The sequence below is a fragment of the Vulpes vulpes genome, chromosome 9 (assembly GCF_048418805.1).
Source record: "Vulpes vulpes isolate BD-2025 chromosome 9, VulVul3, whole genome shotgun sequence".
NCBI lineage: Eukaryota > Metazoa > Chordata > Mammalia > Carnivora > Canidae > Vulpes > Vulpes vulpes.
In genome coordinates, this window is record NC_132788.1 from 3,533,675 (window position 1) to 3,559,799 (window position 26,125).

At 56.0% G+C, this 26,125-nt stretch overlaps 1 protein-coding gene across 1 annotated transcript in view; it reads right to left on the reverse strand.

Moving 5' to 3' along the window:
* MLPH (melanophilin) overlaps positions 1–24,629 on the reverse strand; it is a 48,352-nt gene extending 23,723 nt beyond the window's left edge. The window contains exons 1-4 of the mRNA XM_025984319.2: positions 24,425–24,629; positions 17,636–17,766; positions 1,228–1,449; positions 996–1,108 (exon numbers count right to left, since the gene is read on the reverse strand). Coding sequence (XP_025840104.2) covers positions 996–1,108; positions 1,228–1,449; positions 17,636–17,745 — 445 coding nt within the window. The 5' untranslated portion in view covers positions 17,746–17,766; positions 24,425–24,629. The remainder of the gene's footprint in view (positions 1–995; positions 1,109–1,227; positions 1,450–17,635; positions 17,767–24,424) is intronic.
* Positions 24,630–26,125: the final 1,496 nt, after the last annotated feature.

A 26,125-nucleotide genomic window follows, 5' to 3' on the forward strand; every position in this document is an offset into this window, starting at 1 on the left:
ATTCAATAATGTGCTGAGATACCTGAGAAGCACCTGGTCCAGTGAAAGCCCTAGTGCTCTGGGGGTGGCCCTGCCCAACTTCAGATCCTGCTTATCAATGTGAGACTTTATAGGACACAAGACACATGTAAGGCCCCTCCCTGGAAGGCCTGAGGCTGGGATGTGATGAGGACACTAAGCCAAGAAGCACAGCATCTGCTCTTAACATGCACGGGCTCCAGCGCCTCGGGCCCTTGCATTGGTCCTCCACTTGGAGAGAGTCAAGGCGCCCAGCCCCCAGACACCTGCCTGATGGGCTGTGCCAGCCCGAATGCTTGGCCAGGCTTAATGGCAGAGCCTGGAACTCAAGTGGCAGGGACAAGGCACTTGTCCCCTGCAAACACTGCTCAGTCATCTCTGTTCAATTTCCAAACTTTGTCCTTCCCCTGAAATGATCTCCCTTCCCAAATACCTTAAAAGTGGACAATTCAGGTGAACGTACGGTTAGTGCAAGATCACAGTCTAGGTTTCGAGTTCATTATGGAATAAATACTTGGATTCAAAATATTTAAACACACTGCTGCGTTACAATCAGGACCCCTGAGTCTTGATAATCATCAGATGCACAGGGGATATTTCCCGAAAAGAGAAAGCCTAGGCCCCAAACTGGGCTCCCGGGGAGGAAAGGTTTGGAGAATGTGTTGTATTAGCCCGCGAGCGCCTGGCTATTCGACCGGCCACGGAGTTTGAGACCTCAGCTGTCAGTTCTCAACCTGCTAGAAAGCATGGAAAAATATGATTTCAAATAGTGGGGGTGTCAAGAGTATGCAGGACTTCCCAGGGGGCGAGGCCAGGGGGGTACAGATGTTTGCATCCCACGGAAAGGAGCCAACCTCGCCTAAAACACCTGACACGGACAGACAGGTGCACACTCACATTCCAAGGATCTGCTTGGTCTTAAAACATAAAACATGCCTGGGAACACAAAGAGCCCCCGGGAGAGGCGCACTCCTCACCTGCACCCTGCAGCCGTCCGCACAGGGACCGGATCACCTTGGCACTCCCGAACCGCTTGAAGCGGGCCCTCAGGTGCTTGTGGTACCACTCTACCGAGCCGATCTTCACAACTCTGCGGAGACACGGAGCTCAGGCCCGCGGCACTGCCCCGCGCAGCACACGTCCGTGCCCGCCCTTCTTCAGCCAGCCCCACCGAGGGGACGTGTCAGGCCCTAACACCCACTGGCTCACCTGGCCAGGTGGCAGGGGTCGCAGAGCCAGCCCTGCTCCTCCGGGTGGGCGTGGCTGCAGTCTTGGCAGGTGAAGAGGTGACAGTCCAGGCATTGCCTTTTGGGGGTCACGAGAAGCCGGTAGGGCTGCAGGCAGCGGGCACAGTGGGTCTCATTCAGGTGCGCGGAGTCCGCAAGCAGCTCCCGCTGGGAGCTTTCCTTCTTAATCTTGCCCTTTAACCCCCTTAGGAAAATATCAGAAACAGGAAATCTATTAGACACCTTCCTTGTTTTTGCAACAGGTTTTATTTTTTTTTTTTAAAGATTTTATTTATTTATTCATGAGAGACACAGAGAGAGGCAGAGACACAGGCAGAGGAAGAAGCAGGCTCCTTGCGGGGAGCCCCATGTGGGACTCGATCCCGGGTCTCCAGGATCACACCCCGAGCCAAAGGCAGATGCTCAAACGCTGAGCCCCCCAGGCGTCCCTGCAACAGGTTTTAAATGCTTGCACGCATGTGTGTGCACACACACGTATACACACACACAGGATCTTTCTCGTGTCCAGAAAACGGTGACCTAAAGTCACCAGCTCCTTTTCCAGAGGGGGAAGCCCAATAAGTTGGGTTCAATCACGTGCAGTCTGGGTAGGCTGGAACTGAAATACTTTATTTTTATAGAAACAAAATTGCATTTCAACAGTTCTGTGACTATTTGCAATTGTACATTTTTCCAGGCTGCCTACCGAGGAGTGTCATCCAGCACCAAAGGGCCGCGGCCCATCGAGGCTCAGAATCACAGGCTGGGACAGTTGCCGCTGCTGCCTGCACCACCTCAGCTAACTCATACTAATAGAGGAGGGACGGGGGTCCCGAACTCCAGCTCAGAGCTGGAACCCGCAGCTTTCCTGATGCCCAGCCCAGAGTTCGGAGACTGTGTTTCGTTCGGCGCCCTGTTTCCCCAGAGGACCTGAGTCATTAGCACCGAGCATCCAACCTTCCTCAGTCGGGGGGTGAGGAGAGAGGCCCTGGGGAGCCCAGTGGGGCCAGGGGCAGGTGGGGGCCTGGGGGTGGACGTGGTCAGGCCACATGGTTATTTCAAACCAATCTATTGCCCAGTCTAATTGTTTGAGAGGAGATTAGAGGAAAGAAGAATCCAAGTGGTTCACGGGCTGGTCAGTGCTCTGCAGACGCCACAGGGAAGGCAGAGACCAAGCTCATAGACGGGCAAGGCTGTGAGGCCCCGGCCAGTCGCCCCTGCCCTGCACCCTGGGTGAGCTAATGGCCCTGCAAGGAAGGCAGCTCCAGGCAGGTGGGGGTTGGGTTGGCACCCTCCGGAGAAAGTGACCGGTCGCTGCACTCCCCCGAGGTCACGAGGGTCCTGGGGACTGGGACGGGAGGCACCTCCTCACAAGCAGTTTTGGGGTCCTGCAGTAGGGGAGCAAGCTGAGCTGCCCCCCACCTCGCCCTCCCCAAGGTTGGTTCCCACAGAGCAAGGCTGCAATGGCCTGGTTTGGAGGGCGCCAGCACAGGAAACATCCAGCACCAGAGTGTCCCGGGAAAACCGCAGTTATCCCAGATCTTCCCGGCGTGCTTGCCAAATTGCTCCGACTGGGAAGTGTACCCCCACACCACGGACACATTCCTTTGGTTCTGGATTTTACAGAATGTCTGCCAAGTGCCGTATTTTTAGTTTTAGACGAGATCAACTTGATGCAGTCTTAGTGGCAGGAATCAGCCGGACCCTGGGTGCTGCCGTCTTGTGGGAACACTGCGCCTGTGGTTTCTGAGCGGGACACCCCAGAGCAGGTGGAGGCTGGAGACAAGGCAGGGGTTCTGGGAAGCTCTGGGACACCACATGTGGGGGTAAGTGGCATTTCCTGGACTTCACGGGCTTCCCGCTCCTCGTTCTTGGGGAATTTAGGCCCACAAACAAAGCTCTCATCTCAGCTTTGAAAACCAAGGAAACGGCCTACTGCTGGCGGCTATCCAGGGGGAGAGGTGTCACGGAGCCACGTGGGTGGGGCGGGCCTAGCCTCCTCCGTTTCCCCTGGGACTGTATCTGCATCAGCCAGAAAATCTAGAGGCCACCCCTTTGCCTCTCTCGTCATTCTGTATCCAGGCAGAAGCACAGCCCCAGCCCAGCAGGAAGAAGGCTGGGGGCCCACAGGACACTCTGCACCCCAGGACGGGAAGTCCTCTGAAATAGGGGCCCCGCAGCTGGCACCTGGACACCGACGTATTCCAGGGGCTGACCACGGCGGAAGGGATAATTACACTCGGCCTCAGATTCTCTAAAACGGAACTTCTCCTCATCGTGGCTGGAGAGCAGGGAAGGAGAGAACCCGCGCGGGTCCAGCACAGTAGCAGCAGGTGAGGCCTGCCAGCCGCGGGCAGTCACCCCGACCCGGAGCTGCACGAGCAGGAGGAAGCGAGCCGGGCCAGGGCCCTCCGCACATCCCGCTTATTGCAAACACTGGGTCGACCAGATGTTGCTCCACTCGGTGCGCCGGCAGGCAAAAGCCCACCCCGTGCAGCTGTGGGTTCCCGTCACCCTCAGGGAGAAGCGACGACACCCTGCATGTGGTCGACGATCAGAACCAGAAGACTAGAAACCAGTGTGGCTGGGATTCAGAGAGAGGGCGCGGGAGGGAAGGAACCAGGCTGAGACGGAAAGACCACAGGCTAGGTTCGCTGGGTGGAGGAGAGACGGCCCAAACAAAGATGGCAAGGGACGGCCACTGACGACAGGGAGGAAGACGGACGGGCAGAATGACCATCGCAGCATCTTAAGTCCCGCGACTGAGAACAGTGGTTCTTGGGGTGTGGTCTAGGGACCGCTGGAGGCTCTCGAGACCCTCTCAGAGGCTCCACTTGGTCCCCACTATTTTAGTAACAAAGCTGAGATGGTACTTCTCTCGGTTGCTCTTTGGCACCTGCACCAGTGGTGCAGAAGCAACGGCGGGACCTTAGCAGGGGTCAAGGCAGAGGTGCAGACCATCCCAGCAGCCCTTGCAGTACGTGCCACAAAGGTAAGGATGGGCATGTCTTTGATGAAGCGTGTCCCGATTAAAGGTACGTCCTTGATGCTGCAGTAACAGCTGTTCATCTTACTCAACCTTGACCCCGGAGCACGTGTCTTTTCCATATCCGGCGTGAAGGAATTAGTATGCACTCAAAGCATTTCTGCTACACCCCGAATCACCCCCAAGGTCTTGATGCAAGGAAGCAGGCCACTGCCGGAGCTCCAACGTGAACGAGAATTTTTCTTTTTTCACCAAGCATCATTTTTACTTTGAAGAACAACTGGAAGATGAACTATTCTGACTTGGGCGTTTGTCAGACGTTCCCTTAGAAATGAACACAGGGAGCCCGTCACCTGGAGGAAAGCAAGTGACAATGTTTGTGGCCAATGACAAAACTCAAGCTTTCAAGCATGAAGAAGAATGTCGGGAAATGTAGGTCTGCCACGGTGAGCTTGACAGCGTCCATCACGTAGGGGTTGCCGAGGAGGTTGGCGGTGATGGTAGTAATCCATGTGATTTTTTGGGGGGGGTAACAGATGAAATGTGTCACCATTTGGAAACTGTATATGGTGTGACCAAATGGCACATGGATACAAGATGCACTTCGAGTGCAGGACAGAGCAATGGATTTTAACCTAATGGGGAAGGAAAAGTTCATTGTTACACTTGCTTTCAGATTCCACCATGCAGGGGGCACCTGGGGGCTCAGCTGTTGAGCGTCTGCCTTCGGCCCAGGGCGTGACCCTGGGGTCCTGGGATCAAATCCTGCATCAGGCTCCCCCACAGGGAGCCTGCTTCTCCCTCTGCCTGTGTCTCTGCCTCTCTCTCTGTGTCTCTCATGAATAAATAAATAAAATCTTGAAAAAAAAAATCACCAGTTGCTGCTGGGTTCCCACGTAGTATCAAAGCACGATGTCCAGAATCATCTGGGAAGACAGATGAAACATGCCCTTCCCCCCAACGACACCTCTGCACGAGGACAGGTTTTCTTCAAATCCTTCAGCCAAAACAACATATTACAACACATTCAAAACAGAAGCAGGACGACAATTCAACCATCTTCTATTACCCCAGCCACTGAAGGGATTTCCAAAAACACAGAACATGCCAGTCTCCTCATTTGTTTTGGAAAAAGTTACTTTCCCTAACAACGTTAGTTACTTATGTTAACGTGTAAGTGGTTTACTGCTGTTATTTTTAAGTGAATGGATGACTGTTTTTGAAACGCCTGGCTCTCATTTTTTTCCTTTTTTAAACATTACTGTTTGTTTGTTTATTTATTTATTAGATTTTTATTTATTTATTCATGAGGGACACAGAGAGAGGCAGAGACACAGGCAGAGGGAGAAGCAGGCTCCATGCAGGGAGCCCGACGTGGGACTCGATCCCGAGTCTCTAGGATCAGGCCCTGGGCTGAAGGCGGCGCTAAACCGCTGAGCTACCCGGGCTGCCCTGACTCTAATTTCTGATAAGGTACACGCCGACATGCATAATCCATACGAACATAAGCTCTTTGGGGTTCTCGATAATTCAAGAATGTAAAGGGAGCCTGAAGCCAAAATGCTTGAGAACGGCTGATTCGGAAGCAAGTCTGCTGCCCCAGACACAGAGCCAAGGGCTGAAGGGATGGGGACGAGGAGGGAGGGGGCGGCCGTGGAATCAGGGACAGACGGAGGAGTGCCCCGAGGGGTGCCCCCAGGACCACAAACCCACAGCACCTTGCTCTGCCAGCCGGCCTCCAGCTCGGCCTGGGCACCAACATCAAGAGCCCAGAGTGGAGGGGGGATGCCCGTCGTCCTCAAGAGAGGCGTAGTGGCCTGGGGTCCGGTGCAAGGAAAGCCCTTTGAAGATGGGACAGGGCAGGGAAGTCCCCTCGAGGTAACAACTGGGTGTGGAAGGGAGGAGGACTGGAGGCGACGTGAGGCAGTTAGACCCGCGTGTCCTTGCTCCCCAGCCCCTTAGGGGCAAATCTGGAGGGAAGCAGAGTGGAAATGCATGAGTCCTGGGGACAGTCCGGGACCCAGGGGTCGGTGGTGCACCCTCCAGGGTCAGCTAGGGAGGAGCACGCGGTGGCCACAGCACCAACGTTCCCCAGCAGCCACTGAGAGAGGGATGAGCTCGGACCAGGGCTTCTGCTCTCTGCCTCCTGCGTTAGGGGATCCTTAGGTGCGGGACAGCACGAGGGGCTGGGGAACCGGAGGCCTAGGGTTGGGGCAAAGAGGCCGCAGCATGTGAGGCTGGGATCGAGGATCTCAGGGATGGGTGCCAGGGGCTCCCAACGCCCGGCCAGGACAATTCACACATGAGCGATGGTCCCCATCCTGTTAGCTGACCTGATTTATTTATTTATTAGATTTTTATTGTGATTGACCCTCCACGAACCAGTGGCGGTATATGGAGTCAAGACCCCAGCAACCCCGTCCACCCCATGAAGGCCAAAAGCAGGGGGTGTGGAGATGGGGGGCTCTGAAAGACAGGCCTAAGCCAGGAAGAGTCCGTGCCAGCGAGCGGGGTCTCGGATACCAGACACCAACAAGCTGAAGCATCTTCTGCTCGCGCCGTGGGGGCTCACGAGCCACCTTAGATGGCTAATAAATGAACTGCTCTTCTCTGCACACCCTGGTTGGCTGTGACTTTTGACCATGCCACGGAAGCAGTGATCACTGGGAGAAACCATGAAAACTCTCCTAACCAGGAGGGAAAAAGAGCCGGATCTGCAGATTAGGAGGTGCTGGGTTGCAGGCCACACACACACACACGCGGGCTCCTGGCATCGCTCGGTGAGGGCGCGGCAGGCTCGCTCTGGGGGAGCAAGGGTCGGCGGCAGGTGGAGAGAGAGCTGGAAGCCACGGGGCAGTTTCCGGATGCTGCTGTAGCAAATGCCCACACCTTTCGTGGCTTAAAATAACACCAACTTTTTACCTGATGGCTCTGGAGGTCAGAAGTCTGACGTGGGTGTCACTGGGCCAAAATCAAGGTGTTGGCAGGAACCGTGAGCCTCCGGGGAGGCGGTGGGGGAGGCTCTGTGCTCTGGCTCTTTCCAGCGTCCCGAGGGCGTATCGCTGGCCCTTCCTCTACTGTCAGAGCCAGCAGGGTGGGCGGGGTGCACCTCGCAGTGAAGCGCTCTGGCTCTTGCACTGTCCTGCGTCCCTCCTTTCCTCTTGTAGGGCCTCTTGTGATCACCCCAGGCCCAGCAGGGTCACCCAGGATCGTCTCCCCAAGTCCAGGCCATGTGATAAGCAGCCTTAACTGCAATCGGCAAGCGGATCCCCCTTTTGTCACATAACCTGACATAATCACAGGCCCCGTGGATCAGGATGCGGGTGTCTCCGGGGGGGCACATTATTGTGCCAGAGTTCCGAACGGCAAGTTGGGCGAGAGGGGATATCACGCCCAGCCGAGAGCGTCCCGAATGTAAACTCCACAGCCCGGGCCCTTCCTGAGAAATTAACCTGCAGGGGTGCTCCAGACGGACCCCAGGTGTGACCCTAGGAACCGGGTGTCGGGGCCTGCAGGCACCGATGAGCCTCGGGAGCAGGATGCTGAAGTATGGAAAGCACAGAGCCCCAAAGCAGCAGGACGGCCAGTCACAACTGAACAAGCAGGACAGCGTAGCATAATGATAACTGAAGAGCAAGTATGTGGATATTTTTTTCTTTTTTTTAAAAAAGATTTTATTTATTTATTCGTGAGACCCAGAGAGGCAGAGACACAGGCAGAGGGAGAAGCAGGCTCCATGCAGGGAGCCCGACGTGGGACTCGATCCCAAGACCCCGGGGTCACAGCCTGGGCCAAATGCCGGTGCCAAGCCACTGAGCCCCCCCCACCAGACGTCCCCCGTTAGCAGCATTTTTAAAGTGAGCCACGTTCACCCCCGTCTCATGCCGGGGGAGCTTTCAGAGAGTATCTCAGGAGCCCCGATCTGCTGGCAGAGATGGCAAATCCACATCTCCACCTGTTTACCTTTCTGAGGAAGGTTTCGCAGGCCTAATATTTGATTTTCGGGCAGTGCCCTTGGAAACAGGGTGTTCTATTTAGGTAAGCTGGGTCCTCGCCCAGGGGCATGAGTCACTGCCTGCGCCGAGCGCCCTCGCTCCCCCTGCACCTCGGGATTACCCAGGATTACCCAACCCTTTCCGGCACAGACGCAGTCGAGAGGCCACCATCCTGAGCCTCCATCGACGGGGGCGCAGCAACGTGCAAACTCAGGACCTCATCAGCCATCAGGGCCAGCATGCAGGTGTCCCCAGGCCCGGCTCTTCCCCAGGCGGAGGGGGTTCAAGACCTACCCGGGGCCATTACCTGCCCGTTCCCTTCAAGGGGGGGTGCTTAGGTGCCACTCTACTCACGGGACATGAAAACATCACGTGCGCCTTTTCTGTAGCTACAACTTTTTCATACCCGAGTAACGAGGACGAATGTCACTTAGGAGCAATAATGCAGAGCGACGCGGAGCAACATCTCCCCTCCCCCACGCAGTCCCACAGTTAGCGACTTCTGGACATTCTTGGACATTCCTTGCCGCCGGGGACGCTGGCCCATCCTCAGCGTCCTCTCCTGGAAACGCAGATAATAACAGAAGCCGCGTGGCAAGCTTGTCTAGGGGGTAAACGATGCAACACAGACAAAGCCCCAAGTGCACGTTGCTCATCTGTGCACACTAAGACGGCCGCGAGTCTTCCCGCGGTCAGGCACTGTGCTGGGTGCTAGTGACAGACTGGAGCCCTCGCCGGGCCTGACACGGGTGTCGATTCTACTCAGCAAGTGCACGACTCATAGGATAACAGACAAGCCCTAAGGGCCGTGCAGGGGGATCGAGCAGGCTAGGCAGAGAGAAGTGCTGGGAGGGTGGGGACTGTTTTAGAAAGGGCACCCGGGGAGGCTTCTCGGAGGAGGCGGCGTCTGAGAAGGGATGCGCGTGATGTGAGGGAGGGAGCCAAGGAGACCAGGGGAGGAAAGGTGCCTCCTGGGGGGCCATGGGAAGGAAGACAATGGGGTAGGGAGGGTGGAGGGGAGACGTCCAGCAGAGAGATGGCGTGGCATGAACCCGGGTGGCCGCGTGGCTGGTGAGCCACAGCTGGGACTTATTCTGAGGGTTGAGCCAACCGGGCTCGTGGGGGCGTGAAATGTGGGATGAGAGGGGAGGAGTGGAAATGACTGTGATTGCTGGGCACTCGACCTCGGCCACCAGGCTGACTCCAAGATGGGTAAGTGGGGACCCTGGGGGTGGGAATCAATACCTGCCTTAGACATGCTGGGTTAGAGATGCTGATTAAACCCCCGGCTGAGGGCAGCCCCGGTGGCTCAGCGGTTTAGCGCTGCCTTCAGCCCAGGGTGTGACCCTGGAGACCCAGCATCGAGTCCCGCGTCGGGCTCCCTGCATGGAGCCTGCTTCTCTCTCTGCCTGTGTCTCTGCCTCTCTCTGTCTCTCTCTCTGTGTCTCATGAATAAATAAATAAAATCTTAAAAAAAAAAAAAAACCAGCTGAGGCGCTCAGCAGACAAATTTACCTGCTTCTGTGGGGTCAGAGGAAAGTTCTCGGCTGAGGGCATACAGCTGGGACTTGCTGTCTAGACCTGCAGTGTCCAATATGGTCACCACGCGGCACATGTGGCTATCTATGTTTAGTTATAATGAGAAAAAAAAAAGACGAAGTCGGTTCCCCATTTGCATCGGGCACATTTCAAGTGCTTAACAGATGCAGGTGGCTCCAGGTCGCCTCCCTGGTGGGCAGACGTAGCTCAGTTCCTGCCCCACAGGTGGCACAGGTCTGGAGGGCGTTAGCACCGTGGAGCAGGTGTGCATCCCTCAGGGAGGGGGTGTGCACAGAGGAGAGCTGAGGTGGGGGCCCTGGACCCCCCAAAAATGAATACTGGGTGGGGGGCAGGAGTATCAGCAAAAAAAAACCCCAAAAAACAAACAAAACAAAACAAAACCAGAAGAGGCTGGACCCCCAGCCACGAGCGTGGTGGAGCAGAGCAAGAAGCGCGGAGCCCCTGTTACTATTAGACTTTTCTGTGCATGTTAAAAAAATGAAATGCCATAAAACCATACATTTCCACAGTCTGCTTTTTCCACTTTAATACCTCGTGAGCTGGTCCTGAAGATTTATTGCTGCAGCTTTATTTTAAATGGGCGCCAGGCGATGTCTTGTTGGATTCACGGTGAAAGTCAGTTATGTAGCCAAAGCTTGTAATTTTGGACGTTACGGTCTTTCTAGTTCTTCACTCTTAGGATCCTTGTTGTGAGGAATTTCCTCTCCTGCTTCTCTCCGTGGCATGACTTTTAGCAAAGAGCTTGCTGGCTCAAAGGGCGGGCACCCGTTTAGGGTTTGGTTATGTTGCCCCAGACTGGCCTCCGCAAAGGTCTGATTTATCCCCCTAATCAGCCCTGCATTTGCCTGCGCCCCACAGCCGGGCTGACCCCTGGGGTTCTCGTTCATCTTTGGAAATACGTGAAAATGTTATTTTGATTAGTCTGTATTTCTCCTGGTATTTCTTCAGGTTTATTGGCTATGTGCATTTCTTATTTGGGGAATTTCCTGTTCATATCCTTTTCCTATTTCATCGTTTTTTTTTTTTTTTTGTGGTTTTCTCATTTGGAAAACTTACTCATCTTTCTAAGAAGTTCCTTACATATGAAGGATATGAATCCTCTCCACTTACGCTAAACTGTTTCTTCTTTTTTTAAAAATTAAACCTCTCTCGCCATTTCCCTCTCAAATAAATGAAATCTTTAAAAAAATAAAAATAAATATTTTCTGTTAAAATTCATATATAGATATTTTAGTCAATACTTATTGATAACTTCTGTTGTGATTTCTTTTTTTTCCTTTTTGTTTTCTCTTTTTTTTTCTGTTGTGATTTCTGCCTGCATTGCTGTACGTAAGTCCTTCCACTGGAAGCTGATTATTATTATTGTTTTAAGACTTTATTTATTTATTAATGAGAGATACAGAGCGAGAGGCAGAGGCACAGGCAGAGGGGGACGCAGGCTCCCTGCAGAGAGCCCGATGCAGGACTTGATCCCAGGACCCTGGGATCATGCCCTGAGCCAAAGGCAGATGCTCAACCACTGAGCCACCAGGGGCCTCAAGATTATTATTTTTTTAAATTTTATTTATTTATTTGAAAGACAGAGCACACAAGCAGGAGGAGTGGCAGGCAGAGGGAGAGGGAGAAGCAGACTCCCCAAGGAGCAGGAGCCCGATGCGGGACTCGATCCCAGGACCCCGGGATTACAACCTGAGCCAAAGGCAGATGCTTTACCAACTGAGCCCCCACTTCAAGACCATACACATATTTACCTATATTCTCTTCCAGGAATTTTCCTAGTTACATATTTTACATTTTTAACCTATCACTCAAAATCTGAGGTTAACCCTCACCCCTGCCGGTGGCTAGCTGTCCCCCAACTGACCTTTCCTACTGGTATGAAATGTTACCTTTATCGTCCTAGGAACTGTTACTCATCCTTGGTTTTTCTTTAGACCTTTCCATGTTGTTTCATTGATTAATCTGTGAAGGCCCCCTTGATTGATTGATCGATTGATTCGAAAGGGCAAATGTACCCCAATGTTTATAGCAGCAATGTCCACAATAGCAGGGCCCGCTTTATTTTAATTAACGTAGCGCTGAAATAAATGATCTCAAGGAACAAAGGCCTTCTTACTATTTTTATTTTAACTGCTTTACCTTACATTTTTGTTTTTCTGTACCATTATCTCATGTTCCCTAAAGTGCCTTGGGAATCTCACCAGGGTCCCAGTTGGCTGATTCTCCGGCCATTAAGATGCTTGTGCAATCTCGAGCATACGGCATCACTTGCTATTTATTTAACATTTTCATGTGAGGCTCCACCATGTTTTGTGCGATTCTCCATAGTGCTTTTGCACATTTCTGATTTGTATATTTCTGGGTACCTCGTATTTTTATTGTAAATAAGTTTTATTCCAATATATTTTCTAATTGATTATTTTTCCTATATATTTTCTAATTGATTATTTTTCCTATATATATTCTAATTGATTATTTCCGATGTCTAAGAAGGGGACACTGATTTTTCTTTTATATTTTTTGGTAATTAGCCAGACTACTACATTCTCTTTTACCTTGGCTTTACGGAGAACTACCTTGGGTTTTCACATCTGCAGATAACAGGTTTGTATCTCCGGGATTTATTCTGCTGCCTTCTCTAATCGCACCGGCCAGCCCATCGAGAGCAGAGCGAAATTAGCAGGATGAGTGCTGATGATCCTCTTCTTGATGATCCTCTTCTTGTTTCTAACATTAATATATCCTGACGACTATTATTTGAGGGATACTTTTATCATGTTAGGAAAGTATTTTTAGGGCGCCTGGGTGGCTCAGTCAGTTAAGCATCAGCCTTCAGCTCTCAGGTCATGGCCCTGGGGTCCTGGGATCGAGCCCCACATTGGGCTCCCTGTTCAGCGGGGAGCCTGCTTCTCCTTCTGCCTCCTGCTCCCCTGCTTGTGTTCTCTCTGCCGAATATATAAATAAAAACCCTAAAAAAAATAAGTATTTTTATTTCTATTTTATTAATTTAACAAAATTATCAGAAACAGCATGCTCCCACTGAGATAGTCCTATGTTCCGTCTCCCTAGCACCCGGGAAGGCTCACAGCCCAGGCCTTGCACCGGGTAGCAGGCTCGGGGTAAAGAGGGCCATTCCCTCACACGAGGCTCTGCCCTCCACTGAGGCTCGAGGTTCATCCACAGCAAGACATACGCCCTCGTTACAGAGCCCACGGCTCAGGACTCGACAGTGGGAAGCAGGTAGTAAGGTAAAGGCATCCTAAAGCACCTCACTGGTGCCCATGTTGTTAACATCCTAATCTCGTCTGTCTTTGAGGTTTTGATTCTTTGGAGTGCAGTGTCACGTCCTGATGGGAAGCCAGGAATAACAGGACACTCTGTACTGTAAACACCCCGCTCCCAAGTCCCTGGTCCCACACGCCAACTCCAGGGAGAGACTGCTACGTGCCTGGGGCTAAATCAAAGACAGCATGGCCTCTTTCTTCCTTCTTGTCGACTTCCAGAAACGGCCTGCAAGGAAAGCCACCCACTCGGGATGCTCTCTATGTGGTGCCATCCACTCGGGAGCTGGACCCTAGGAAAACTCGTTCCGGTCGATTCAGTGGAGAGGCAGCTGTGTTTTCTATCTGGAAAGCCACATCAAGAGGCTCCTGCTGAGGCAGTGGCCAAGACCCTCCGGCCCTGGCCTCTCACAGCTGGGATGGCCCCCGTGTCCCCCATGGGGCTCTGAACATCCTCACACAGCCCGGGTGAGGGATCAGGGGCGTCAGTATTTGGAGGGGATGCTCTACCTCTGGTCCTGCAGGTGTCATGGAAACCAGTCTCACAGCCATGTGGCCTTCGTCCTCCCAAGTATCAGCGATCTGGGCCAGCTCATTTGTCTCGTGCTTCGACAGAGGAGACCCCAACCTGTGCTGCTCCTACAGGGAGGGACCAGGTACCCGAGTCTCGGCCCAGGCCCTGTCCTAGCATCCTCTACGGTGGACTGGCATATCCACGTCTGGGAAGAAATCCACCAAATACACATTTCTGTTAACTTGTAGACGTTAAAAGAAATATTTTTGTGGTCTGTTTTCAAACTGGTATATTCGGTGAACTGACTATTTAGCAAACTGCCCCTTGACAAATCTGCTCCCGGCGAATCAGGTCCATGCACTGTGTCCACCGGATGCATATTCAGGGCAGGAAAGTTCTCTCCATTTAGTGAACGTGTTTCTTGGGTTTCCACTTCTTTCCCCCATTAACTTGGTTCTATCACTGACTGTGGAAGCTTCCTCCAGCTGAGCTGTGCACTCGGTCTCCCTTTTGGAGGATGGCAAAGACATGAGAAACCCGTCTGAGCGATTCCCGAGCCGCTGGGTTTGTCACGGCCACTGGGTGACCACTTTCTCCTCTCGGCCCATGACTGCTTCAAGGATCAGGGAACCGGGGGGCGAGGGGGCTGGCATTTTAGCCAACTGCTCTGTAGAATCATCTCTGGTGTCAAGAACCCAGGGTCTTCATTTTCATGCTGGGTTTAGCTGCCCCTTCTAAGCAGAGCTGCCCATTCTGGGCAGAACCTGGACCCAGGCGTTTGGGCCTCACGGTGCTCATCACGCCCACCCTCGTGCTCGGGAGCACATGTCTGGGTCCCGTGGCTGCCCCCGGGCCGCTGAGGGTGACGGGAGAAAAGGTCCCTCACAGTGGTCAGAGGCAGCTTTCCTTTCTGTTGTGTATCTAACTAGGAGCATAGTTACCAAGAGACAAAACCATCAGAAATGATAAGAAATATAAAAACCCTTCCCTTCCTCCTCCCTCCCACAGTGACTCGTCACTTCCTGAGCCACCTGCTCCATGCATGTTTGCACAGCAACAACCAGCCCCGGTTATGCCATTTGGGCTTCGCTGCTCTGGACCTAACGCTCCCGGGACACAGGCTCTCCACACCGTGGCCTCTGCACACTCGCGTTCCCAGGGCCGTACGACCCTCCACTGCGTCAACATTCCCCATCCGACCTCCTCCCGTCTGATGGGGGGATTTAATCAGCCCACCCCCGGCCACACGGCAGGCCAAGTACACGGAGCAGAGAGGGCCGGTCCCCATCACCCCCCCACCCCCTCACCGGGTCCCACTTCTGAGCAGACGGCTCCGGGCACTTCTGAATGAGGAAGCTGCCCTGATGGTGACTGGCCCGGGGACCTGGCCCGCGGCGTCACGGTCCGCGTCCTTGTGGGAGCCTTCCGTTTCCAACGGCAGTGAGAGGTCACCTGGGCCTGTCTCCTCATGGCAACGGGAATAGGACACTACGGAATGGTGGACATCAGAAGGGACTCGCCTTCACGCAAGAAACAGGCATTTCTGGGACACCCACTCCGGCTGGCTGCCGAGACAGAGGAGCAGCCCAGCTCAAGGGTCTCTGGGAAGGAGGCTGCCTCTTGGCACCTGGCCCAGGTGGTCCTCCCTCTGCTCCCTGGAGAGCTGGGCTCCCCTCCTTCCCACTTATCTGTGTTTCTATAGACTGAAAATAAGTCGACAAGAGCTGGGCTGCCCGGAGGCAGGGCTGGGTCCATCCCTGGGGAAGAAGGTGCCGTCAGGAGGGAAGGCTGCGCTGGCTTTGCTGGTGCGAGCATCGCGGCCCTGGGCAGAGCCCGGCGGCCGGGCAGGGAGCTGCTCTGGGTCCCAGAGCGAGAGGACGCTGCAGTGTTCACAGGAGGAAGGGAAGAGAGGGAGGGGACCTCAGAATGGGGAGAAGTGAGGTCAACAGAGGCAGGGAGAGAAGGGGCGGAGGGCCCGGTGGCAGCTCGGGCACCTGCGCTGTACTCGGAAGTCAGGTCAGGCCAAGGCCTGCCGTGGGCTCCAGTCTGAGGTCTCGTGTGGGTGTGTTAGGGGCTGGCGGTCCCCGGAGGCCAGCACGGAGGCAGCGGCTTCATGACCAAAGCCCAGGGGTGACCTACAGGCCCAGGGCGGAATGGGCTGCACCGAGACGCAGCGGGGACCCCCCGGCGGCACTGACCGGGCCCCTCCCCGCGGGCGCTGCAGGCATTGGGGGGACCACACTTGCTTCTCTTAGTGGCTCGGCCATTATGTGGGCTTTGTTCTGTGCTGGGACCCAGAGCTCCCCTCGCCCCTGGTCCTCCTCATCTCCCGGCGGGGGGCGGGGACATCTTTCTCTCTCTGGACTCCCTCCTGGGGGGTCTCCTCCTGTCTGGCGACTACATGTTGGGGTCAGTTGAATAATGCTCTCCTTCCCACATGAAAATGGTCTATGGGGCAGCCCGGGTGGCCCAGCGGTTTAGTGCTGCCTTCAGCCCAGGGCGTGATCCCGGAGACCCGGGATCGAGTCCCACATTGGGCTCCCTGCATGGAGCCTGCTTCTCCCTCTGCCTGTGTCTCGGCCTCTCTCTCTGTGTCTCTCATGAATAAATAAATAAAAGAAAAGAAAAGAAAAAAAATGGTCTATGATCCTAATTCCTGGGACCTGTAGAGACGTCACCTCACATGGCAAAAGGGACTTAGCAGATGTGATCAAGGACCTCGAGGTGGTGAGGTTACCCTGGATTACCTGGGTGGGCCCGATGTCATCACAGGTCCTTGCGAGGGGCAGAGGGAGGAGGAGGAGGCAAGGGGTGGGGGCCGGATGCCAGGCTGACCGCCCTAGGACAGAGGCAGGGCCAGGGGCCGGGAGGCTGGGAGAGGCAAGGAAACAGGCTCTTCCCTGGAGCTTCTAGAAGGAACACAGGCCTGCCGACACCTTGATCTTAAGGCGTCTGACCTCCAGAACCCTGAGAAACGTATGCCCTGTAAGCCACTAAATGTACAGCGTTACAGCAGCCCCAGGAAACGGATATAAAATGTCATCTACTGGTGAAAACTCTCACAGTCCCCGAGCCCCCGGCCAGCTCGCGTGGAGGCCACCGGCCCACCTGATGCCTACCAGGCACCTAACCGCAACGTGTCGGAACCCTTTCCTGGTGTCCCCCAAACCCGCTCCGCCTCATCTTCCGAGGGGGAGGCGGCGACGACCCATCCTCCCGGTGACTCAGGCCACGACCCTGGCCTCGCCCCCGGCACCCGCACATCCAGTCGTGGGCAAACTTGCTGGCTCTGCCCTCGAGGTACGTGTGACCATTCCCCGGGAGCCGTCGGCTTGCAGAGCAGAAGCCGGGTCTTGGGGTTCCCCGGCTTGACGGCTGCCGGGGCTCAGAAGGCTCAAGCCCCAGAGAGGTCCTCCAGGACCCGCTGCCTGGCACCCCGCTCCTCACTAGCTCCTCTCCGCCTCTGCCTGGGGTGCTCTTTCGGCCATTCGCTGGGCTGCCCTCCTCCTCCGTGATCCTTTGCTCCGGGGTCTCCTTCTCAATAGGCCTCCGGCCCACACGGACACCAAGAAAGGATCATAAAGGAGCTCGGGGCACAGCTAACGTCACAGGTGGGGCCGCGGGTAAATACTGGCGGAGGGTGTTGGCTCAGTCCACGGCCACCCACTCGAGGATGGGTGCCACCCAACACGCGGGAAAGAGAGGCGAAGCCAGCCTGGACGCTGAAATCCCTCCATCCCGACGTTCCGGGTGTTTCCCTATTTTATCACCTTCAGCTCGCCAGGTGGCCGAAGCGTCCCTGGACTCAGGAGACCACGGGACCCTGAGCCTGAAGCTGGATCAAGAGGCACTAAAACCATTCAGGGGACACCCGAATGCAGGCTGGAAGGTCAGATCCCCTCGTTTTACTCAGGAGGAAGCCGAGCCCGGAACACAGGACGTCTCCCAGCGCCTTGCACCTGTGCTTCCTGCTGTCTGCCCCCCTCCCCCGAGGGCACCCCGGCGAGGCCCCTCCTGAGGACGCCGGAGGGACCGGCTCGGCCCCACACACTTACTCCAGTCGTTCCTCTTCTTTCCTTCTCAGGTCAAAGTCCCGCTGCACCACTTCCCAGACGTGCTTGGCCTCTTCGTCCGAGAGCTTGGAAAGATCCAGTTTTTTCCCCATCTCTGCTTGTCAGGATCACACCTGGAATAGGACAGGATCACAGGTGGTCACCCCGAAAGCCCGTGGACAGAGGCTACATCACAAGGCCCCACAAGAGTGGCCACGGGACATGCCGAGTTCCCAGGTACTTTGGCCCCGGACGGAAGGGTTTTCTAGAACAGACAAATGCCTGTCTGGAAACTTGCATTGTTTAAACGGTGTAAGGTCTATGTGTGACGTTCCTGCACACTTGGAACTCACACACGTAGCCCCGGGGCCCTTTGTCCCTCCGCTGTGACATAATGTCGGTGACGTCAGTATCTTTCCCCTGCCCCAGGGTCACGCGCTGCAGTGGGGACCCCAGGAACGCTGGGGAAACGCTGCAGAAGGGCTCCATCCCCGGGGCTCCTCGCCTTCCAGCTCCTGGTGGAGGGTGATCCTGTCCTGTTTCCAGGCAACTTCCCCTCAGACTCAAGGTCAAGCTGTGGAGTCACCGTGCACGCCCTGGCCCCCCGAGAGGTCGCCGCAGCCCGATGTCTTGAGGTCACTGTGTCTGCAGGGGGGGGGGTAGGGGCCTGCATGTACTTCCCAGGGTGGGGCCCACCTGCCGGCAGAGGAGTGGGGACCAGGCCCGCGGACAACATGGTCAGCGGGAGCGGGTGTACCCGAGGGGGTCGGCCGTGGGGCTCGACCCTGGGCGCATGTTAGGTTCACCGCCAGCGCTGGCCTCCCAGACCCTGACTTCACTCAGCTGCTTAACGGAGTAGCACTGGGCGCTTGCCTCGCATGGGGCGCCGGGGTGGCTCAGTCGGTGAGGCTCAGGTCATGATCCCGGGGTCCTGGGATCGAGTCCCGTGTCCAGCTCCTTGCTCAGCGGGGAGTCTGTGTCTCCCTCTACCTCTGCCTCTCCCTCTGCTTGTCCCCTCCCCTGCCCCCCCACCTTTCTCAAATACATAAATTAAGCCTTAAAAAAAAAAACCAAACCCCCAAACCGAACAGTGTGCCTCGAGGACCAGCAGCATTTCCGGGGAGCTTGCTAGAAATGCAGACTTCTCAGGCCCCGCCCCAGACCTCCTGATTCAGAATTCATATTTTAAGGAGATTCCCAGGTGGCTGTGCTCACACTGGAGGTGGCCGGTGTCGCTGGTCCTGGGACCCCTCTGAGCGGCAAAGCTCTAGCGAAGCAGGACAGGGACAGGGAAGGGGTTGGCTGAGCGGGACTAAGGATGGACGGGCCCCCCTGCTGGTTCTTCCCGCAGAGGAGTCACTCGGGCCTCACGGATGCTGACGCTGCCGTTACACTGGGTACAAAGTTGAGGCATTACCACACCAGGGAGGACTTCACTGGGGATTCGAGCACACGGGGTCGGGGTGCTGCCCAGAAGGGCCCACCCTGCTCAGCCCCACCCCCGTCATGCTCATCCTTGGAGCATTTCTTTGCACGTTCTAGTGTGACGGCTGCTGTCCCTCGTCCCTGTCCAGCTCCACGAGGACGGAGACTTTGTCATTTCCCTGGCACACCGCAGGCACCGTTCTGTGCTCCCAGCGCCCCGGCCCGAGGACGAGGCCGCTGCACCCACATCAGCTCTTCTTTGGGCACCGAGGCTCAGGGGAAAACATGGTTTGGGCGACCCTTGTGCGGTGAGAACCTGTGTGACTTCAACAAGCCTTCACCGAGGACTGTCGCCCGTGTCTCGGGGACATCGGAGAAGGGGGTCCCAACTGTCTCCTCCCCCTGGGAACCCTTCAGGCCAACCGAAAGACGTGACGTTGCTTCTGAGTTCTGGGGAGCCTCCCCCCCCCCCCCGACCACCCTGTGCTGTTCACATTCGCATGTTCGCCGCGGAGACGTCAACAAAACCTGCTCCGGGCCAGAGACGGACTCTGATGTGTTTCACAAGGGGTTAATGACAAGCGACATTTCCAGGGCAGCGTCCAGACGCCACCTAACACGAGCGCTTTCTCAGAGTTCCCAACTAAAAGGTCCCCTGACCTCTGCCTTAAATTGGTGAAGAGTAATTTCTTAATATTTTTTGCACCAAACCCTCAGGGGTTCCCCCTTCGGGCACGACGCTGACCGTGAAGGACACATTCAGGAGTTGCCTCGCTGTGCCAGTCATTCACACTATTTTCACGGATAGTTTAGATTTTGGACACGAAAGCGTTAAAACAAAATTCACTGTTGCCGTTCTCCTGGAATATGCAATTTCTGGTTTTTGAAGCATTGGGGGGAAGTTCTTTCGTGATGGATGACTGGGGTTTATTCATTTCTTTAAACCACTTTTGGAAAAAAAAAAAATTGTATCCTAAGAAGCACGTTCATTGAAGTTCTATTTTCAGAGCAGATGAGAGAGCCGTGACCATCAGCTGACTCGTTACCACGTCTCCTCTCCAAAGGGGCATCTTTCCAGGCTTCCTTTAGGAAACTAGATGGTGGGGCGCCTGGGTGGCTCAGCAGGTTACGTGGCTGCCTCTGTCTCAGGTCATGGTCCCGGGGTCCCGGATCGAGTGCCACATCGGGCTTCCTGCTCTGCGGGGAGCCTGCCTCTCCTCTGCCCCTCCCCACTGCTCATGCACATGTGCTCTCTCTGCTGCTCTTTCTCCCAAACAAATGAATAAAATCTTAAAAGAAAAAAAAAAGATAGTAAAGAATGAGGGAGAAATGCAAAACAAAAGGAAACCAGTATACTCTTCTTACCCTGCAAGCCCGCCTGTCTTAGAGCACGCCCCGTGAGTGGCCAGTAAGCGGATGGATGGGAGGCGGCTAGCGAGTCAGAGCTGCCTCCCTCGCCCCCCAATCCCCGAGATCTGAGGACATGTCTCCCCCCTCCCCTTCTCAGACTGTTCCTTCTCTTGGAAGCTTCTTGCTCGTAAGGATGGCCCCTTGGTTTCCCAGCTCCAACAGCAAAGACCACCAAGGCCCCGGGGACCAGATGCGTGCTGGACCCAGAGGGTCTGGGCACCTCTGGGGAGGGGGTGCCTGCCAGGAGGGGGTGAGCCCCTCAGAAACATGCTGAGATGTGAACAGGGGAGGCCAGCAGGCCGAGGGCGGCAGGCGGCCGCACCTGCCCCTGCGGAAACCGTGGCACGGTGGCTTAGCACCCTCTTGGGAGTTCCGGTCGTGAGCCCGAGTTATTAAGGGAAGCGACATCTGTCCACTGTGCTGTTTCACGAAGCCAGAGCTGATGGGATCTGGATTGTTAACGGGCATCTGACACCGCCAAGCCGAGAACCAAGAACTGCAAGTGTCACACACGGTTCCACGTCGCCTGAGACGTTTTACTCTTGTGCTTATGTTGAGCTCCGATGCAACCTCCAGGGGAGCTGGGAGGGGGGTGCAGGGAGGGGAGGGAAGGAGGAGGGATTCCAAGGTCCAGATTCGCCCGGCTGTGCTGTGCCGCAGTGCCGGGAGGTGGGGGTGGGGGTGTCGGTGAGGGTCCCTAGGGCAGTGTGTCACAGCACAGCCAGGAATTGGGAGCCAATACCCGGGGATCCCTGTCTTTATCTACTGTGACCGAATCTTCCCACTTAGGAATTAATGATTTTAGTGCTTTTTGAAAACTGTCTTTAAAAAGTGATCTAAAATTGAATGGAGACTATATTAGACTTCAGCATTTACAAGGCACATACCACACGGGCACCTGGGGCAGGCATCGCTAGCAGCCCCTCTGGGTGGCCTCAGGCTGGTGCGCTGATGCAGGCGGCCCCACCGGGGGACCTCTGGGGGCTCGTGGAGGCAACAGCCCTTCAGCCAATTTTCCCGTCTCCCATCACTACACACCGGGCTTGCTCCCCGAGACCCTGAGCTCCCCCTGGATCCCCTCCACCCACAACAGTCACAGGGGGTGCATGAGGACAGGGCACCTGCTGACCCCATCCAGGAGCAGGGCTGCTTCTGCCCCTGCCCCCACTCCTCCCCGGGGAACCTCCCAGGGCGACCGTGCTCGCGCGTCTGTGTCTGTCTGTCTGTGTGGGAGGAGGGCCGACTCCACTAGGCTCCTAGTCATGTGGTTCCTGCGTGAAACGCTTTCAATTTTGCCTGTTCCGCTGCTCAGATTTAATCACATTTTTAATCCCCGAGACTGTTAGCCCTCCCTAATTGTGTCAGGGTCGTAACGGAGAAAAGCAAGGGTGGACGCGGGGGTTCATGAGTTGGGAAGACAGTGGAACGGGACGGGTCTCGTAAAATGGAAAACCCCAGGCGCAGACCGCTGAATTTTGCTGGTGCGTCTTTATCTGTTAGAGACCCGAGGTCATGTTTGGGCCCAGTTAAAGGGAAGCCTGGGCGGGGCAGGGTGACACGTGGCTCGACCACCTCCTGGGTCAGCTGCCCTCTGAGCCTGGGAGCCAGGGTGATTAGGAGTGGGCACCCGCCTGGGCAAATAAAACTGGGAAGCCAGTTGGAGTTTCCCCTCAATGCCCAGCTCCCAAAAGAGGCAGGAATGCTGTCTGCCTCCATCAAGGAGGAGGTGGTCTTGCCCATAAAGTTTCAGGCACATTCCTGAGCGATGGTGGACGGTGGACGTGCCAGGCAAGGGGCCGGCTGCTTCTCAAACAGCCGCTCTGAGCTGGCTGGTGCAGTTACTTCTGCGGGTGGGCCTGGCCGCCCGATAGGAGCAACCAAAGCCCCAGCCCTGGCCAGCTGTGCACTGAGCGTGTTTCCACCCAGAAGCTTCCGCCAACCCCGGCTCAAAGCACACCAGGCACACCTGTTGCTCCAGCAGCAACTGCACTGGGGGTGGGGGGGGGCACTCTGTAGCCTGCCCGCCCACCTGCCCTTTCTCTCTGCTCCCTCAGGTCTCTGGGCAGTTGCTGGTGATCCTCACTGACACACGGACACAAGCTCTGCATGTGCAGCCAAGGACTCAGCTCAACGTCCACAGCAAGAATGGGTCCCCGGCTGGGGCTGCGGGACGGCAACAGGGCCAAGAGTCTGGAGCTGGCTTCCCATCATGGCTCAAGTACCAGCTGGCTCTGTCACCCAGGACAGGGTCACCGTCTCTCTGGGTCTCAGCTTTCCCATCTGTGTCATGAACAGGGTTGGGCTCCACGAGCTCTCTAGTGCTCTCCGGCCATGCACAATGCCAGGATGTTAAAGGGGAGGCTCTAGGGTGGGGTGGAGGAGCAGAGCTCTTCCTCCAGAGGTTGCTTCCTCTTTTTTTTTTTTCTAAAGATTTTATTTATTTATTCATGAGACACACAGAGAGAGGCAGAGACACAGGCAGAGGGAGAAGCAGGCTCCCTATGGGGAGCCCGATATGGGACTCAATCCCAGGACCCAGGGGTCACACCCTGAGCTGAAGGCAGACACTTAACTAACTGAACCACCCCGGTAGACCCAGAACTTGCTTCTGAAACGAACAAGACAGTCATCCCAGAAGGCTGACCCAGCCACGTGAGGTGGTGCACACACAGGCATGCACCATGCTGTCATCCAAGGACACCAGAGTCACCTTTCCCATTAGCCTTCAGGGCTCTGAAACCTGTTTACCACCCCAAGCCCCCCACCAGACCTACTCCGCTGGTTTTAACTTTTTAGTTTCTAATCCCCTAATCAGTAAGACCCCCTGATGTCTCATCTGTGTGCCCAGAACTGTTTCCAGGGCACCTACCACTGTGCCCATTTTTCGGATGGGGGAGAGCACAGGAACCTAGAATTGGTGCTTGGATTCTAAGGCATGAGGTCCTGGAGATTTGGGGGGGGGGGGCTCTCGCCCAGGAAAGTCATGGCCTTGCTAAGCTCAGCCGTGTGGCCCAACAATGAGGGGGAGGTACGGTCGTCCAGGAAAGAGGTGAATGAGCTGGACCCAAATGCCAGTGTCACTGCTCAGGTGCCCACGATCTCCAAGCCCTTGCCCTTTCTGTGGACTTCACAGCCACAGCCAGGGCCTGCCTTTGCACATAATGGGCTTCTGGGGGCCTCGCCTCCCCCATTACCATTCTAACTTCTCAGAAGGAAATATGTAAAGATTAAAAAAAAAAAACCTACCACATAAAAAAAGAAAATGTAAAAGCCCCAACCCAGCTGAAAATGGCATTTTCAATATTTGATTAAGGTTGGTAGGAAACAGGTGTCTAAGCCTAAGGTACTTTAGAGGATTTACAAGTGGGGTTTAGCTCAGGCCAGGACCTGGGACCAGCGCCCACTCTGCGACGCCCATCACCCACCAATCCGTCCCACATCCTTAGAACTAGGTGGACGGCGGCGGGGAGTGCTGCTGGTAAACAAAAGATGATTCTAATAAAGCTGGGACTTTAGGAGCCCAGAGGAAGGCCAGGACCCTCCTCCCACCGCCAGACACCAGCCCGGCTCTGTCCCCCCACATCGGCACCCCAGTGCAGGTGAAGACTTTCATCAGATGGCCTTGGGCCCGGCGGGTCTAGCCCTGTGTCTGCTGGGTTGGCCCAAGCCTCGGCCCAGTCCACACTAGGACCCACAGCTGGCTCTGAGTGAAATCACTGTTTTGCCTAAAATGAGCTCCCTGAGAACCCAGGCCAGGCTGACCCCCGGTAGCCCTGAGGCCTGTGTTTGGGGGAAAGGGAGCGCCCTCTGCACCAGCCTGGACCACTGCCTGGGAGCCGCTGGGGGCATTTACACACGGGGGAGCCGCACCCATCACCGTGGACCCTCCCTATGCCTGGGTGCCCAGTCCCGGGGCGCCCCCCTGGCCTCCCCATTCCCTGCTCTGGCTGTACTCACCGGCTCCTTTCCCGGGGGCGGGCAGGCCCTGGCCCTGCCCCTGGGGCTGCTCTCTCCGGTCCTACAGGGGAAGGAAGGCGACCAGGCGGGGCGTCGGTCCGGGCGGACTGGGGCGACGCAGGATGGCCGGGGCCAGGCTGGGCGCGGGGCGCGGGGCACCGGGCACCTGACCTGGGGGGGGCGCGGGGCGCGGGCGGGCGAGGTCACATGGGCCGAGCCCGCCCCGCCCCGCCCAGCTCCGGGCGCGCCTCCGGGTGCCGCGCAGGTGGCGGCGCAGGTGCGGGGGGCGGGGGGATGCTCCGGGGTCGGGGCCCCAGGATCCTCGGGAGGAAGGTGGGGAGGGCAGGGCTTGAGGCCACTCGCGGGAGTGCCGGGTGCCGGGGCCGTGGCTGCCGAGCCTCCGCCCCCAGCCAGGGCCCCGCGGCCTGACCGCGCCCTCGGAGCGCGCGCGCGGCACTGGCTTCTCTTAATTCTTTGGATTCCTACCCAATTCTGCAGGGGAACGCAGTTGACCCCGGCTTTACTGATGGGAAAACCGAGGCTCGGGAAGCCCCCGACTGCTAAGTGGAGGTGCCCCCGTAGTAAGTGGCCCTTGGGGCCCCGGGACCGTCCTGCAGGCGCACGGGCTGCGCTCGGGGCGCGCGGACCCCGCGGGGAGCGCTCGGAGGATGCGCTTGGGGAGACCCCCCGCGGCGCCCCCCGCACCCTCCCCGCACCCTCCCTGCCTGGACTCGGCGCTCAGGGAGCATCTGACTCCGCAGGTCCCCAGCCCCAGCCCAAACACCCCCGTGCCTCCTCGGATCTCCCGGGGACCCCTGGGGGACCCAGGTCTTCCCCTCTCTTCTGGAGTTGGACGCATTGGAGCGCGCTCCCCTCCTCCCTCTTGCTTATCATTAAAAAATATTGAACCCAAGAGTCCATCGCCCCAGCCTCAGGCCCTACCTTTGGGTCTTGCAGGCCCTTGGGCCGCCTTAGGATGGGAGGTCTCCCCCACAGCTACAAAATGGGGAGGGGATGGTTGATCAATGCATAATCCATGCTGTTAGGTGAACACACACTATCCGCTCCGTTTTTGCAGAGCAGGGGACTCAGCCTTAGAGGTTCATTGTGACGTCACATTAGATGATTTGTAAGTTTTTCTTTCCTTTAATTAATTTTTTATTGGTGTTCAGTTTTCCAACATAAAGAATAACACCCAGTGCTCATCCCGCCAAGTGCCCCCCTCAGTGCCCATCACCCAGTCACCCCCACCCCTAGCTCCTTTCTCAGAGTTAGGAGTCTCTTATGTTCCGTCTCCCTTTCTGACATTTCCCATTCATTTTCTCTCCTTTCCCCTTCATTCCCTGTCACTATTTTTTACATTCCCCAAATGAGTGAGACCGTACAATGCCTGTCCTTCTCCGATCGACTTATTTCGAAAGCCGCGCAATGCTGCTGCAGTTAGAGCGTTTGCCTGGCGCCCCAAGAAGCCGTGCAAATGAATTTGGGTATTTCAGGCCCTTGGACTGCCTTAGGATGGGAGCTCTCACCAAACTTCTGCAACTGGTTGTGTGCCTGCCCGTGCTCGTGTGTGCACGCACCAGCGCGTGTGCAAACCCTGGATATAGTTGCAGCTTAAAGCTGAGTTTCCACCGGTTGCCATGTTTTTCATTTCCTTACCATGTATTTTACTATTGCTTGTAAAATTAATAAATCTCTTAA